Raw genomic sequence first — 15,123 nt, forward strand, 5'->3', positions numbered from 1 at the left:
GACACACATTTACAGTCATTATTTTTAGCTTTATATTTACAGTTTCAGCATCATTGTCATGCTTCACGGGTCTGAACAGCATTTTTGTAACCTTTTAATATCTTGGCTGCTCATGTTTTGAGCATTTAGCTTCAGAACACTATACCAATGCCGACAATTTTCATAATGAGCGGATCTTGCGCTCCGGGCCGGTGACGGGCATTCTGACTCTATTCAGTGAATCAAATCAATCGGCTGAGATCTCACATAAGAGTCGATTAGTTCCTTTACGGCTTCTCAACCTGTAGCGTAATTAGTTTAGTTCATTTTTGTTGTTGCTTCTAATTCAATTTTCAGCAAATCCCCTGGGTAACATCTAGTTACTGATGAACACAAACTCCAGGAGTCTAGCTATTTTTTTTAGTCGAAGAGCACAATCAAAGAAACAAACACAGCAAGAAAGTTGTGGGAGACTTCTTGGTGTACAACAAAACGGCACCGCTTTAATGAGAGTCGCCTTCCTAAGTTCACATAAAGGGACGATTCGAAGAATTGGTTCGTTGGCAAACGACTCAGTAGTGATTCAAGCGCGAATAAAGCTCGAAGGTGAGAGAGCAGCTGTCAGACTTTTAGCGCACGCTTCTCCCTCGCACAGAGTTAATTCAGAGTTTACAAACTGTTCAACTGCTTTCACAGCCATGTTACTGGAAAGTTCATCTTCAGGCGGGAGTTTGTCTGCGCTCAGTGTGTTGGTGCTGTTGGCGCTGTTAGCAGGTCCGTTGGAGTCCAGAGAGCTGCCCAGCTGCAAAGAGGTAAGAGAGTTAAGATAACGTCTAATAATGCTAATATCTGTCTTTAATCTGGAGCAATAAAGTGAAAAAAAAAATTATATATTAATTATATATATATATATATATATATATATATATATATATATATATATATATATATATATATATATATATATATATATATATATATATATATATATATGTATATATATATATATGTATAATTTTTTAAAAAGTGTTGTTTGGTGATGTTTTTTCAGTGGAGAACCCAGGTAGGCTACCGGTGGCATATGTTCATGTATTTATTTAAATTCCAGTCCAGTCCTGGTTTCTGGTTTCACTGTCTTTCACTAACAACTGGACATGTGCTGTATATTCAACGAGATGCTTTTTTGTTTCATAATTACATACATTATTGATTCATAGCTCGCTGTTGGAGCAGAACTCATTCATATTGACAGAAAAGAAGGGTTTAGAAAATCTGACCCTGCCTCATCTGTTGCCTCAAACAAAGTGGCCAACATACAGAGAAGAGAAACAGTGCCTCTACACTACTCTTTGCTTTTATGAAAATTGTATTTAAATTAGGAGTGTATTGCTTTGTCAAACTTAAGAAATTTATAAAGACCATGCCTTTGCATTAGCTAACAACCTTTTTTAAGTAAGGCCTATTTCTCTGTTAGGGGATGTGGGGATGTTTTCACATAGCAAAAAAAAAAAAAAAAAAAAAAAACCAAAAAAACTCTTAATATGCTAGAAGACTCATTAAAAGATATATTAAAGGCATGCCTAAAACATTTAACATAACAATCAGCAATAAAGCAAATATATATAAATTTAGGTGTTGTTGTTGTTGTTGTTTTTTTTTTTTTTTATTTAAAAATGGCAAATCCTATTTAAATTTCAAATCGAAGAAGCATTGATGAGCCAACCAGGTGTTGGCTAATAACTACTAATTAGCCCCCAGGTGGAGAGGTGTATATATAGATATGGTGTGTATAAAGTGACTTTTGGAAAGAACACGGTGAAAGTATGAGTATTTACTTTTCAAAGTGGAGTCATTTCACCTATGGTGTTTACTCAGTGCCCAGTCATATGATTCCACAAAGGATGCAAAAGGAAAAAACGGAATGTGTATAAGGTTCAAATGAGGTGAAATTTCTTTAAAAGACGGATGACAGAGAAAAATGATATTCGTCATTGTTTTACAATAAAAGAGTTTGACGTAGTGTATAAATACTGTTGCAAAATAGCTTCTTTTAAACCTACTCTTGTGATGTCCGAGACCTTAAGCTCAAAGTCAAGCCTTTCTGATAGGAAGATAATAAGATATTCTTATTGAACAACTTCTTAAAAATCCTCAACTTTAGGCTTATCTGGCTAACAAAGAAATCCTACTTTGTGGAATATCCCCCAGGACATAGTACCTTATGCATGCATTGTTGAGTTAAGCTATTCAAACTGTTGAGAAGTTAAGGCCTAAGTGTCTTATCAGAGGCAGATAAGAGTACCGGTCTCCTCTGATACCTGTGTGAAAGTGACATCTGGACTTAGGGCTCTCAGGGGAAATAAAACTTAATTGTTTTCTTCACCTGGAACCCTGTGGATATCCTCATGTATCATAAACACACACCTAAGGATGTGCAGTTGAATATAAACACCTGAAATCAAGAGACATTTACTTGAATTTTCTGTGAATCCAAGCACAGCTTAATTGGGTTTACCACATGTTTTTTTGTGTGTGCACTTTGGCTAATGTACAACAATCAGCCAGAACATTAAAGCTTCCTGTTTCTGCACTCATTGGTCATTTTATCAGTTTAAATACCACACAGGTGTACTTTGTAGTTGACAATAACAAAATGTAGTCCATATGTGAGTGTTTGTATCCCCCATTAACCCCTTGTTTCAATGATTAGGATGCCTCAGGTCCTCCACATAGAAGGTATTATCTCACCTCCAGAGTCCAATTAAGCTAAAGTGAAATATTATTCATCCAATAATTCTTTGAAGGCCAGAAAGCCTTGTTTTTGACCTGAGATAAAAGGCTGTATGGACAGCCTAGGTTTCCAAATGGATAAGAGCTAAAGCTATTGCTGCAAGCCCCAAGAGATACCATAGAAACAGAGGTCACTCTAGCCTGTGCCCTTGAATTCATGATGTTCATATGGATGTCAGGATTATCATGAGTGGGAGAGCTGCTTTTATCAGCTAGATACAGCTAAATATTTAATTTCTTTCCTACTTATCTGTCTGATCTCATCATGCCCACAACTAATGTAGCTGCACTAATGGAAAATGGTTTGTGAGTTCGACGTTTTTTTTCCTGGGTCTTTTTATTTTGTTAACTATTAATCTACTTCTGCCCCATGGGGGTGGGTTTGGGTGTATTTAACTTACTTCTAGTGGGAGGCCATAGGAGGCATTCGGTAAGGTTTTGACAGATGGTAGTTCTGTAGTTAACTTGTTGTCACACTAAGCTTTGGGCAAATGTCCTGAGGAGTGGGCAACAAGACAAAAACAATGAAGAACACTATTTAAATGGGGGTAGTCTTTAGATTTTTAGGATAATGATGTTTGTCAGTCTGTCACTGTGTGCAAATATTGCTCTGTAAGAGGTACAGAACAGTTTATTTGTTCAAGAGTTTGCCATATCTGCCTTTCCCTTCTCATCATGGCAAGTAAATAATTCCTGCTAAAGTAAAAGCACCTTTCTGGCACTAGGAATGTAAAGACATCCTAGATGGAGGTGATTGTCAGTGGGTGTGGCAGATGACTATGTAAATATTGATCCTGTATTTTAAAAGGGGATTGGCTTTATTCATGCAAACATTAAATGTTTAATGATGTATTAATGTCACTGGGTTTAGCCGGCTGGAAAATGGGCACCAATGACTGCCATTTAGCAACAAATAAGTTTGTGATGGAATGTCGTTTAAAATTATGACAACATTTTGGAAACTAATATTCTTACCTGAATGAATGTGACTTTAACTCTCTGTAGTCAGCTGATAGTTTCAGTGTTGAATGGAATCATTGTTTATTTTAGCCTGATACAAGATTAAAATTTATATCTGACTCGGGGAATGAAACAGAAGTCAGTTTAAACTTGACGACAAAGTACCGCGTATGTTCTAGCTGATAAATTAATGTTGCATACTTGATGTCTACCTGTGCATGTATAGTATTTAACCACATTACTATTGTCTCATGAACTGACTTTATGTGTGTGTATGTTTTCTTAGTCAGATTACCACTTTGAGTACACAGACTGTGACGTACTGGGGTCACGATGGAGAGTGGCAATACCCAACAAGCCTGATACCTGCACAGGCCTACCTGACCCCGTTAAAGGAACCCAGTGTAGTAAGTAAAAAGAGTGTATACGTACTAACACATATTAAAATGACTTATACTATGGTAAGGTGAGTAAATATTACTGAACTATAAGGAAGTGTAGGGACAAAAGTGGAAGTCATAAAGAATCAGCATAAGTAAAAGGAATAGGGACGCATTTCTTTGATGCTAAGCTTTGAGTAGCATACTCTTTTTGAGCAATTCTTTAACATGCGTGAGTGAGTTAGTGAATGAATGAATACAAATCAGTTGCACAAGGTCATTTGCATGTTAAAAGTAAGATCAAAATGTTCTTCAGAGTCGTAATATTTTAGCTCTTAATTGATATAATAAAAAAGCTTATTAAAAGTTTATTTTTGTTCACAGTGAACCGATTTGAAAGACCCAAGCATAAAGGGCCATGTTAGCTGATTAAATGTCCTGTTTATAGCTTAGCAGCTCCTAAATACTAAGACAACAGACACACCCCGAGCTCAAATAAACAAACATTACACACCCTCTTAAGGTACTGTAGATTGTTATAGCAACAGATAGAAATTAGAATGTTTGCTATTTTGTAACATCCAATACATTTCTTAATAACACAGTTTTTGTCTTCTTTCATGTACATGCAGTAAATAAAATGTACAGATTCTGTATGTTCCAACATAAACATATGATTGTGAATGCTAGTGTCTTTGGGAAATTATATATTTTGTTTTATAACTAATTAATACTCATGTAAAAATGGAAATATTACAAACATTTATTTAAGTACATTAATTAATAAAACGACTCCAACCTCATATTACAGTAATGGAAAAATGTAAAACAAGGACATCATTTCCTAATAACCTGATTTTGAGTGTAATTTGTTTGACTTACGAGGAAAAAGTTACTTTTTTCTTGTTTGTTTGTAACACTTGTTTGTTTCATTATTTTATTTACATGTATCCTTAATGAACATTACACTGACTACTGTTCCTGCTTTTCTTGACAGCATTTTCCTGTAATCAGGGAGAATACTTGGATATGAAGACTCAAGAGTGTCAGAAGTGTGCAGCTGGGACGTATTCCCTGGGCACAGGTGTGGCCTTTGATGAGTGGGACACGCTGCCTACTGGGTTCATCAGCCATGGCATTAACATGGATATAGGAAACACCTACACAAACTGCACCAAGTATGTAACTGTGAAACACTGGATGAAATGGGAATGAAAGACTTATGCTTTTTTCCAAAATGGAATTAAAGGATGTACACTGATATTTAGTTTAGTATTCTCTTGAGTTCTCATCTCTGTCTTTGTTGAGTTTGTATTATTCATATATATTCATTATTATTTGCAACATTTTAATATTCCCATTACTAACTGTAACTTGCAGAACTTGTTTTATACTGTGTGATGTGCATGTTAAATGTTTATGTCCTTGAACAGTTCAACATGGATCCCTAAGGGTGACTATATAGCCTCTAATACAGATGAATGCAGCTCCACACTGTCGTATGCTGTGAGTCTAAAGAAGCCTGGCTCAGTTTCCTTCCAGTACTTCTATCCTGATTCCAACATTTTCTTTGAATTCTATGTAAGTATTATAATATCTTGTCAGCTCAGGTTAATGTAGGATATAATGTAAAGCTGTCATATACAGCTTTTTTAACTTTCTTCCAAGGATGAAAAAACACTAAGTTTCCTTTGTATAAATCGATGAGTACAAAATAAGGTACCAGGCAAATTTGGCTCAAATACAAAAACCGTTCACTCTACTTTTTAACCGTTCACTCTACTCCTTCATTTCATTAGGTTCAAAATGACCAGTGCCAGTCTACTGACTCCCAGAGCCGCTGGATGAAGAGCTCAGAAAGTGATTGGGACACCCACTACGTAAGTTTTTCTTTGTGTGTTCGTCTTTTATGTATGTAGAGGACATATGAAGCTGCAACATGGTTTAAGGGGCCTGTAAAGGACAGTTTGAAATAATATGTAAACATTATTTTCAAATGTATACCATTATCTTGTGTCCCATAAATCTGTAATTAGAAATTGTACTATTTTAACTGTCTTGTAGATGTGATGTAATAGACCCTAAATACAATTATGTGATCATCTATTAAACCTTACAACAATTTTGCATGTCTGTTCATGTTGAAGTGATTAAGACTGTGGTTATATATAAAGACTTACTGAGCTGGAAGAAGTAAGGAAAACCAAAAGATCAGTACTTAAGAACATATTCTTACATACAATGGCAGCCTGGAAAGCAGCAAGGGCTACTTGAGAATACATTAACTGTCAGTTGAATTTAAGAGATTAAGAAATGTAAGTGTAATTGAAATATAATCATCAAATTTGTTTATTTTTGTTTTAAAGAACCACACAAAGGTTATTGTTAGTCTTTAAGGAAAAATAAACTTTGAATCACTATGTAAAATTTGGACTATTTCATACTATGCTTTAATACAAATTGTGGCCTGTGTTCTCTGACCAGGTGCCGCTGAATAGTGGGAATAATGTTTTATACTGGAGAACCACTGGGTTCTCTCTTTCAGGCAATGCAGTCAAGCCAGTGCTGGTGAAGAACATTGCTATCTCGGGTTTGTATTCTTTCATCAGCTTCATTATGAGGAAAAACAAATCTCATCAGATTACACTGTTTTCATCCTGTGATCAATCATGAAATGTAACTAGAATTTCACTGACTTTGATTGTCCAAAATAAGTGTTCTGAAACCCAAAAATCACACAACAAATCGCTCTTCACAGGGGTTGCATACACATCTGAATGTTTTCACTGTAAGCCTGGCTTCTATAGTGCTGAACCTGGGGCTGCCCGATGTGCTCCATGCCCTGCTGATACCTACTCCAACAAAGGAGCCACTGCTTGTCAGGAGTGTGAGAAAGAGAAATATTCAGGTATGTTTTTTTTAAACACAGTACTGCTATAATCATGCATAGTTTATTAAAACGTACTTACAATGAACCCAAGTTAAGTTCAAATTACTTGGAATGAAATCTCTACATAAACTTGCATTTAAATGTAAATATTTATGTTTTTTTATTGTACAGAAAGTATTCTGGAAATTCATGACAAGAGCATAGACTTTGGTTGTCTGGTCAGTGTCACAGAGAACAGGAGTTATTACAACTCCCCTGACAGTTATATCTGCATAGATAAGACATTTGCAAGTAATCTTGAATGTGTATTATATATGGAAATTGGTCACACACTTACATGCACTAAGCCCAGTGTACTTAGCAAATTTGCCCAGTGGAGTACTGTGTGCTATCACTGGATCTTAATGTCTGTGGGTTTCTTTTTTTCCCTAATGCCTCTGGCTCTTTCCTCTGTGTCCGTGGTGCTCCAGGGATCGGATCAGGAAAGTGTCAACAGAGGCCACCATGCACTACCAACGATTACTTCTACACTCATACACCATGTGACTCCACAGGCCAGGTACAAAAACGAAAAGAAACTGGTGCCTATGGCTGCTAACCAAACAGCTGCTTTCTGCCATGCCATCAGAAAGCAAACTGCATGTGTAAACAGTGACAGGAAACTAAATAATTTTGGTTTACTTGGTTTAACACTGACTCCACATAAGGCTTCTCATGACTGATCAAAAAACACCTACATAGATAACAAGCTTTGCTATGCATTCTAGTCACATTTTACAAGTGCTGAATAAAAATATAAAATCTATACTGCTAAAGAGATTGAATTTAGGAGCATTGTTTTTTAATTTATTTTTAAAATGCATATATTGTTAAGACAGAATTGTTTATGGTGTAGACTAATATAAATATTGCAGTTCTTTTGAATTGAACTCTTGCAAATTGCGATTGCGATATAAAAAACTTGAGGGCCTTATTTTTACTACATTCTTGCTGCAGTTATTGGATGTCTCATTAGTTCAAATATTTAGATCTCTGTGTTTCTCTTTGTAGACGCAGATGATGTATAAGTGGATTGAGCCAAAAATCTGCAGTGAGAATGCAGAAGGAGCAGTGACGCTTCCAGCCTCTGGAGAGATGCAAACATGCCCACCCTGCAACCCTGGCTTCTTCCCCAACAACTCCTCTGTCTGCCAACCCTGTCCTCAGGGATTTTACTCCAACGGAACAAGTAAAAAATACGCACACAGTCCACGACCCAACAAACCTGAAATAATGCAAACATGAATTATTTTGTATTGTAAATATAATTTATTTTCTGCACTATGCATTGTATATTTCAACAATGTGGGGGTTTTTGCAGTGTATGTGAAATCATTCATTTTTGCAGGATGGTGACACTAAGGACAGCAGATGTGTACATTCAAATTCATCTTGGTCATTCTACCCTGAATTTATTTGAAACTGTGCTGATTGCACAGATATGCTACACGTTAACATGCATCTTTTTTTTTTTTTGCAGTGTGTTCAGAATGTCCTGTCGGTACAGAGCCAGTGGTGGGGTTCGAGTATAAGTGGTGGAACAGGATGCCTAGCAACATGAAGAGTTCTGTCTACAGCCGAGAGTATAGTGACACTCAGAGAAGCACAGGTAAACATGACCTTATGGTGCTCATCTGGACCTGATAGTAGCTCTCTCTAAATTCTTTGGAGTAAATGCTTTTCAGCAAGACCTTGTAGTAGCAGGCAGTAACTCTAAGCAAATAAGTAGAATTTGCACAATGAAAAATCCCAGATGTAATGCCATGTTTTTTTTGTACACTTTTCATGTATTGAAGCTTATCCTATTCCTCCATGCCTATGTAATTTAGCTGTAACTAAGTCTTTTTTAAGTATTGAATATTGAAATGTTTTTGTTATTCCAGGATGGGAGGTAGCAGGAGAGTACATTTACACAACACCAGCAGATCTAGATTCAGACTACATGATGCTGACACTAACTGTTCCAGGTTATAGGTAAAAAAACAAGCAGAAATAAACAACCAGATCTGTCACCTACTAATAATAAAACTAACATTCATTAACAACATTTATCTTTCACAGACTGTGTTATTAATTTTTTTTAAGTAGTATCTAGTTAATTTCTTTTGAATGTAACTCAAAAGTGGCATGAACTCAGACATTTTAACTTTCTTTATCTTTTCAACTTTCACAGCTTGCCGTACTCTGTGGTTAAAGATAGTGAGAGGGCAGAATTCTCTAGAATCACATTTGTCTTTGAAACCCAGTGCACAGCTGACTGCAGACTTTACTTCATGACGGTGAGTTCTTGAAATTTTAACTTTAGTATTTGTGTGAGTGGGTGGTGCCCTGTGATGGACAAGTACCTCGTCGAGGGTGTGTTCTTGCTTTGCACGCAGTGGATCCGGACCCACCGCAACCTAACAGGACTTCAACAGGTTGATGTGGTTACAAAAAAAAAATAATGAATGATTGAATTCTAATCATATTCATTATAAAATATTTCATATGGTAAGTACTTACCCAACTAGACGTTCATCATCTATGCAGATCTTATTCTTGCTGAGAAAGAGAAGTGTTTGGACACAAGGCCTTTAAGTGTTTACTTTGGTTTCAGGGCTTGAATGAGAGGAACAATGCAGTAGTGGAGAACTGGAGTGGCACAAATGGCAAACAGTCCTACTCTTACCTTATTAAAAGTAACTTCACTGTCAGTTTTACATGGGGATTTCAGCGCACCGATGCCTATAACACAGTGAGTAAGCTTTCTGTAGCTTACTGTTTTTTGTGTGTTAATAATTAAAACTGACACTAACAGAAAGTCACTTTAAAACTGAAAAGGCCAAGAAAATGCCTGCTAAAGGCAATTGTAAATAGTTTAACCAACTGGTACTATAACAACTAATCCCTGTGCTTCATAATGTACATTTGTCTGTTTTCATTATAGGAAAGGCAGTACAGCTCAGACTTTGCTAAAATCTACTCTATTCACATCACTAATGTGATTGGTGGGGTTGCCTCTGAGTGTCGACAGTGTGCCCTGGACACTTCCCATGAAGACTCAGCTTGTGTGCCCTGCCCTTTTGGACACTACATGATAAAGGGCACAGGCAAATGCAAGAGCTGTCCACCAAACAGTTTCATTAAGCCTGAGCAGCCTCTGGGAGAGGAGGCCTGCGTTTCATGTGGACCCAATACTAGCAGCAATAAAGTAAGCATGGCTCAGGACTTAACTAAGCTAAACCCCTTTAAACTCTTAATGTCCATGTTTGGATGCACAATTCTGTATAGTTGCTATCATCATTTAAAATTTGGTGTTAAAGATGGCATCTTAACAGATACCAAATTGTGACATAATACTTACAAGGCATATTGTATAACATGTAGCCAGTGATTTTAATACTGTTTTAATCTTGCGTCTCATAGCAGTCATTAAATTACCATTCAGGTTTAAAACTACATACTTCTGTGACTTCTACTAAAGAAATAAATGCTACATAGTTATGAGTGTAAGGAATCAACATTTGAATTCAAATATGGACCTTTGCTATTACAGGAATACATTGAAATGTAAACATTATTCTGCACCCTGTTTTTAGGCCCACTCCGCTTGTGTGAGTGACTGCACTCTGGCTGTGGCGTATAAAGGAGAGACCCTGCAGTATGATTTTTCTCCTCTTGCCAATGTCACTCACTTCCAGAGCAGCCCTCGCTTCACCAGTAAAGGCCTCCGCTACATCCATTTGTTCAGTGTGGGCCTGTGTGGGAAAGAGGTAATAGGGATATTGTCATTATATATGTGGGTATATATATATATATATATATATATATATATATATATATATATATATATATATATATATATATATATATATATATATTGTCACTGTCAGAAGAAAGCTTTGTATCTCTGTTGTATTATTGACCTATTTCATTTTTCAAAGTATTTTTAACACAGATGAATTCAGAACAGTTAGACTGGGGTGGCCAAGGTGGGACAAATAATATAATTAGGCTACTCTCTGCACCTGTGTGTGTGTTTTTCTAGGGTCATGCTTTAGCCTCCTGTGTTGACAATGTGACAGACAGCAGGAAGGAAGTGAACGGTTATGTCTGCCAGTCCATCATAGTACCCTCAGAGGTCAGAAGTGAAAGCGTGGTGTCCTCACAACCCTTTATAATTGGAAGTTCACTGATTGGTGAGTTAAATCAGTTAAATTGATCATTTAGGTAAAACTATAATTGTTTAAGACTGAACAATATTAGATAATAACATCCAAAACTATATTTTAATTTTTATCATAGGTGTAACCACAGACTCTACACTGGATCACATCTCATCTGAGAATACTTTCCCTGCAGAATCTGACTTGCCTGATGTTATTTTCTACTATAGGTAAGATCTGAAACATTGTCAGAATGGCATTCTAACCAGGCTTAATGAACTGTACCCAACCTGTGTCATGTTGCTTTTTGAAAAGTTGTTATCCATCTTTCATATCATCAGAGCAAAGGAAACAACACAGGCATGTAAAAATGGAAGATCAGCTTCCATCAGACTCAGGTGTGATCCCAAAGAGACAACCATGAACCAAGTCTCCGTACCAAGGTATAGTGTAGTGTTATGTTACAAATGTAAGTTATAATGAATTTGTGAGTTGATATAATTACAGCTTATAAAGGTGCAATAGTAGTGATAAAACAGTACTTGCAGTTGTAAATGTGTAGAAATAAATCTATGTTAAATGATCTGTTGAATACAGATGTTGTAGTGTGTAGGATGACACCTTCTGGAAAAGTTAGGAAATGCAGTTCATGATATGTTCATAAATATTTACTTTACTGTCAGTATTGGAATTACAGCACCCTTTAGAAATATTAGTAATTATTTCTGTTGTTCTTCTCTTTGCAGCAAATGCTCAGAAGGCACATGTGATGGATGCTCTTTTCACTTTCTGTGGCGCTCACAGCATGCATGTCCTCTTTGTTCTGAGAGGAACTATAAAGAAATCGTGAGTGCGTGTATTGAGGGAATTCAGGTAAGTCTTTCCTCCAAAATATGCACTATATATAGCAGTGCCATATTAAATCTGTTTATTATTTTTTAATTACATATTCTTATAAAATTTATGAATACTATATAAGAGATATATGTGCATGGTCTGTATTTGTGTGTCCAGAGGACTACCTATGTGTGGCAGCAACCTCTACGATGTACGGGTGGAGTTTCTCTGCCAGCTCCTCGAGTCAGTGCTTGTGTTACTATGGACTTCTGGCTGAAATTTGGTGTGTCCATTGGAACAGTAGCAGCCATTCTGCTTATCACTATTAGTTGCTATTTCTGGAAACGAACACGCAAGTGAGTGTCTGCATCCATATTAGACCCCATCCTAGTTTCTCCATCCTTGTTTGAGTTAAAACCAGCAGCTACATTTGGAATATTGTAGTCTGGCACCAGCAGTTGTTTGTCATGTGTATAGTAGATGGTTAACTTCTCCATTCTGACTATGTGATTTAACATGTCCCCCATTGCTTCATTTTGTCAGTGAGAGAGACAGTAAACTGTTCAACTGTGAATGTGTCACTGCTCCATTTTAATACCGTATTAGTGCAGGAAAGTAAATTATACAATATTATACAGAATACAGATTAATACAGCAATATTTTTTCTTTGAAAATAAGATAACACTTTAAATCCATTAAAAGTTACCAATACTAAGAAAATTATAACATGAAAGTCTACCCCACGAAACAAAATACATTCATCATTCATTCATTGTCTATAACCGCTTGTACTGTTCAGAATAGCAGTGAGTCCGGAGCCTACCCAGAATCACTGGGCGCAAGGCAGGAACACACCCAAGAGAGGGTGCCAGTCTTTTACAGGGCAACACACACTCACATATTCACTCACTCCTATGGAGGCTTTAGAGTCGCCAATCCTCCTACCAATGTGTGTTTTTGGACTGTGGGAGGAAACCAGAGCACACAGAGGAAACCCATGTGGACATGGGGAGAACGCACCAAACTTCTCACAGACAGTCCCCAGGATCCTTGAGCTGTGTGATTGCGACACTACCCCGTGCTGCTAGAACAAACTACAGAGCGGACAAAATAAGTTTGCTCTAATTTAGAATAGATTTTTTATCAGTCTGGGTCTGATTTTGTGTCTAAAATTTGATCCAGCACTCACTTAATTTGCTGAATAGTATCTGCTTCTGCTTATATTTATCCGATACAAAACACTTAAGCCAAGACCAAAAAAAAAAAAAAATCAAAGGGGAATCACGAGTATTATTTTAATTTAGTGCAACACTGGGCTAGATCTTTGGCTGGGAACCTGGCCCAGTGTGACTTATTTGTGTGATGATGTTGGAATAATGTAGTTTGTAATTTTACAAATCCTTTCTCCAGGCTGGAGTATAAGTACTCAAAGCTGATGATGAATGGTGGGGAAAAAGAGTGTGACCTGCCAGCTGCTGACAGCTGTGCTATTATGGAGGGGGAGGATGCAGAAGATGATCTCATCTACCTCACTAAGAAATCCTTCTTCACCAAGATTAAGTCTTTTTCCAGAGAGGTGAGCAGAGATACATGGCCAGATACAGAATATTTTGATTCTGAAGAGAAATTTGAAAGTCATTATAAATGCAAAACCATGGTAGCTGGTGCACCAGATGTAAATTAATATGTGTATTTTTTTGTTACAATCTTATAAACACACACAGAATGTGTTCAGGTCTTCATATTTTGTCAAGAAGGGCAAATTCTGATGTGAATCACCATTATCTTAACCTTAACATACTACTAGAATCACACAGGGATGCTAGAAAACGTTTTGATTTTATGATGTGAAGACTTATGGTTATTATTTCTAACTGGTAAATATGAAGGTGCAGTAGTGTTATCAGCTTAAGTAGCTTCTGCTGCTTGTTTGGCCATAGTTGAAAATAAAAGTATGTTCTTGGATAATGAAATTAAAGTTAAATAATAATATTTGTTTAAAATATTGCTTCACTGTTATAAACGTAAAAGCCATTTTGTCTCTTTTGCAGAGAACATCGGATGGCTTTGACTCTGTTCCTCTGAAGTCATCTGCTGGCATGGAGATGGAGATGAACTAGGCTTTCTAACCAGCAAGTGCCAGCAAGAGCTGCTGATTGGGCGAAACATAACATCACATGATGCCATCCCAGTGTTTGAGACACAGGGAAGAGTCAAACCAGTCTAAGATAGATATGTTTCAGAAGAACAGTCCATGTGGCACATGTGGTACATAGATGTGTACGCTTAGATTTTCCATTTGAGATTAATCTCTTGCACTAGAAAACAGTGGAAATCAAGTTGTCATCAGTTTCCTGGGCATTTTAAGAATTGATGACAAATGGTGAAATGTATTACATAAACAGCCAAAGCAATGTGTTTAACTTGGTCTTGTTATATCCTTTATATTTCCATGAAAACAGACCATTGGTATCTCCACCACAATATCTACACCACAGACATTTTAATTTTTTAAAAATCTGATTTTCACATGACACATTGAATGGCATTGCTTTATGTTCTGTTTGAATCAGCAAGATTTAATTAGTTTTTCCATTTCAATATTATTTTATTATATTCAAATAGTCATATACTGTGTGTACAGTGTGCCTGAGTGTTCATCCAACTGCCTTTGAACAGCCATGTATTCATTTCAGTGTCAGCACTGCAGGATGACATTTTATTTTACTTTTTAAATATTTATTGTTTCTTGTGTGTAAAAGATATTTCGTTTTCCTTCTTTAAATAACTTAAACTGTTATATAAAGTATTTGTTATTGCGTTTGGAGTGTTTAATTGGAATAAAACTAAAACCAGGTGGTTGAGCAATGGTACTGGTTATGTTTCTGATTCAGGGAGAGTATTGCATTGATGATTTGATTTGAGGGCTATGACAAAATCCTGTTATAAAACAATTTTATTAATATTTAATTATAAGCCCAATTTTCCTCTCATTGTTTATTAAAGTTTCTTTGTGACAGATGACATTACACACTAATTCCAAGCATCATATATATATGGCAAGTGGACTGATTAATTCTATGATACTATAAAATGGTTTAC

The 15,123-nt window shown here is 36.4% G+C and overlaps 1 protein-coding gene across 1 annotated transcript; it reads left to right on the plus strand.

Annotated features, from left to right (window-relative positions):
- Positions 1-99: 99 nt before the first annotated feature.
- Positions 100-14,900, plus strand: elapor1 (endosome-lysosome associated apoptosis and autophagy regulator 1). The gene is made up of 23 exons (XM_066644594.1): positions 100-585; positions 676-791; positions 4,016-4,136; positions 5,107-5,287; positions 5,543-5,690; positions 5,909-5,989; positions 6,594-6,699; positions 6,868-7,017; positions 7,470-7,558; positions 8,050-8,227; positions 8,519-8,647; positions 8,922-9,012; positions 9,212-9,317; positions 9,635-9,772; positions 9,965-10,228; positions 10,617-10,790; positions 11,066-11,216; positions 11,323-11,413; positions 11,525-11,626; positions 11,930-12,056; positions 12,198-12,376; positions 13,432-13,597; positions 14,073-14,900. The coding sequence occupies exons 1-23, from the start codon at positions 366-368 to the stop codon at positions 14,139-14,141; spliced, it is 3,177 nt and encodes a 1,058-aa protein (XP_066500691.1). The 5' UTR covers positions 100-365; the 3' UTR covers positions 14,142-14,900.
- Positions 14,901-15,123: the final 223 nt, after the last annotated feature.

This window comes from Hoplias malabaricus, chromosome 14, assembly GCF_029633855.1.
Source record: "Hoplias malabaricus isolate fHopMal1 chromosome 14, fHopMal1.hap1, whole genome shotgun sequence".
In the NCBI taxonomy this organism is placed as follows: domain Eukaryota; kingdom Metazoa; phylum Chordata; class Actinopteri; order Characiformes; family Erythrinidae; genus Hoplias; species Hoplias malabaricus.

Excerpts from the sequence above, each read along its gene's own strand:
- elapor1 (XM_066644594.1), top strand. The coding sequence starts at position 366 with ATGAACACAAACTCCAGGAGTCTAGCTATTTTTTTTAGTCGAAGAGCA. Across the intron at positions 5,288-5,542 it reads ACCTACACAAACTGCACCAA|TTCAACATGGATCCCTAAGG; the intron begins GTATGTAACTGT and ends GTCCTTGAACAG. Across the intron at positions 11,217-11,322 it reads AATTGGAAGTTCACTGATTG|GTGTAACCACAGACTCTACA; the intron begins GTGAGTTAAATC and ends TTTTTATCATAG.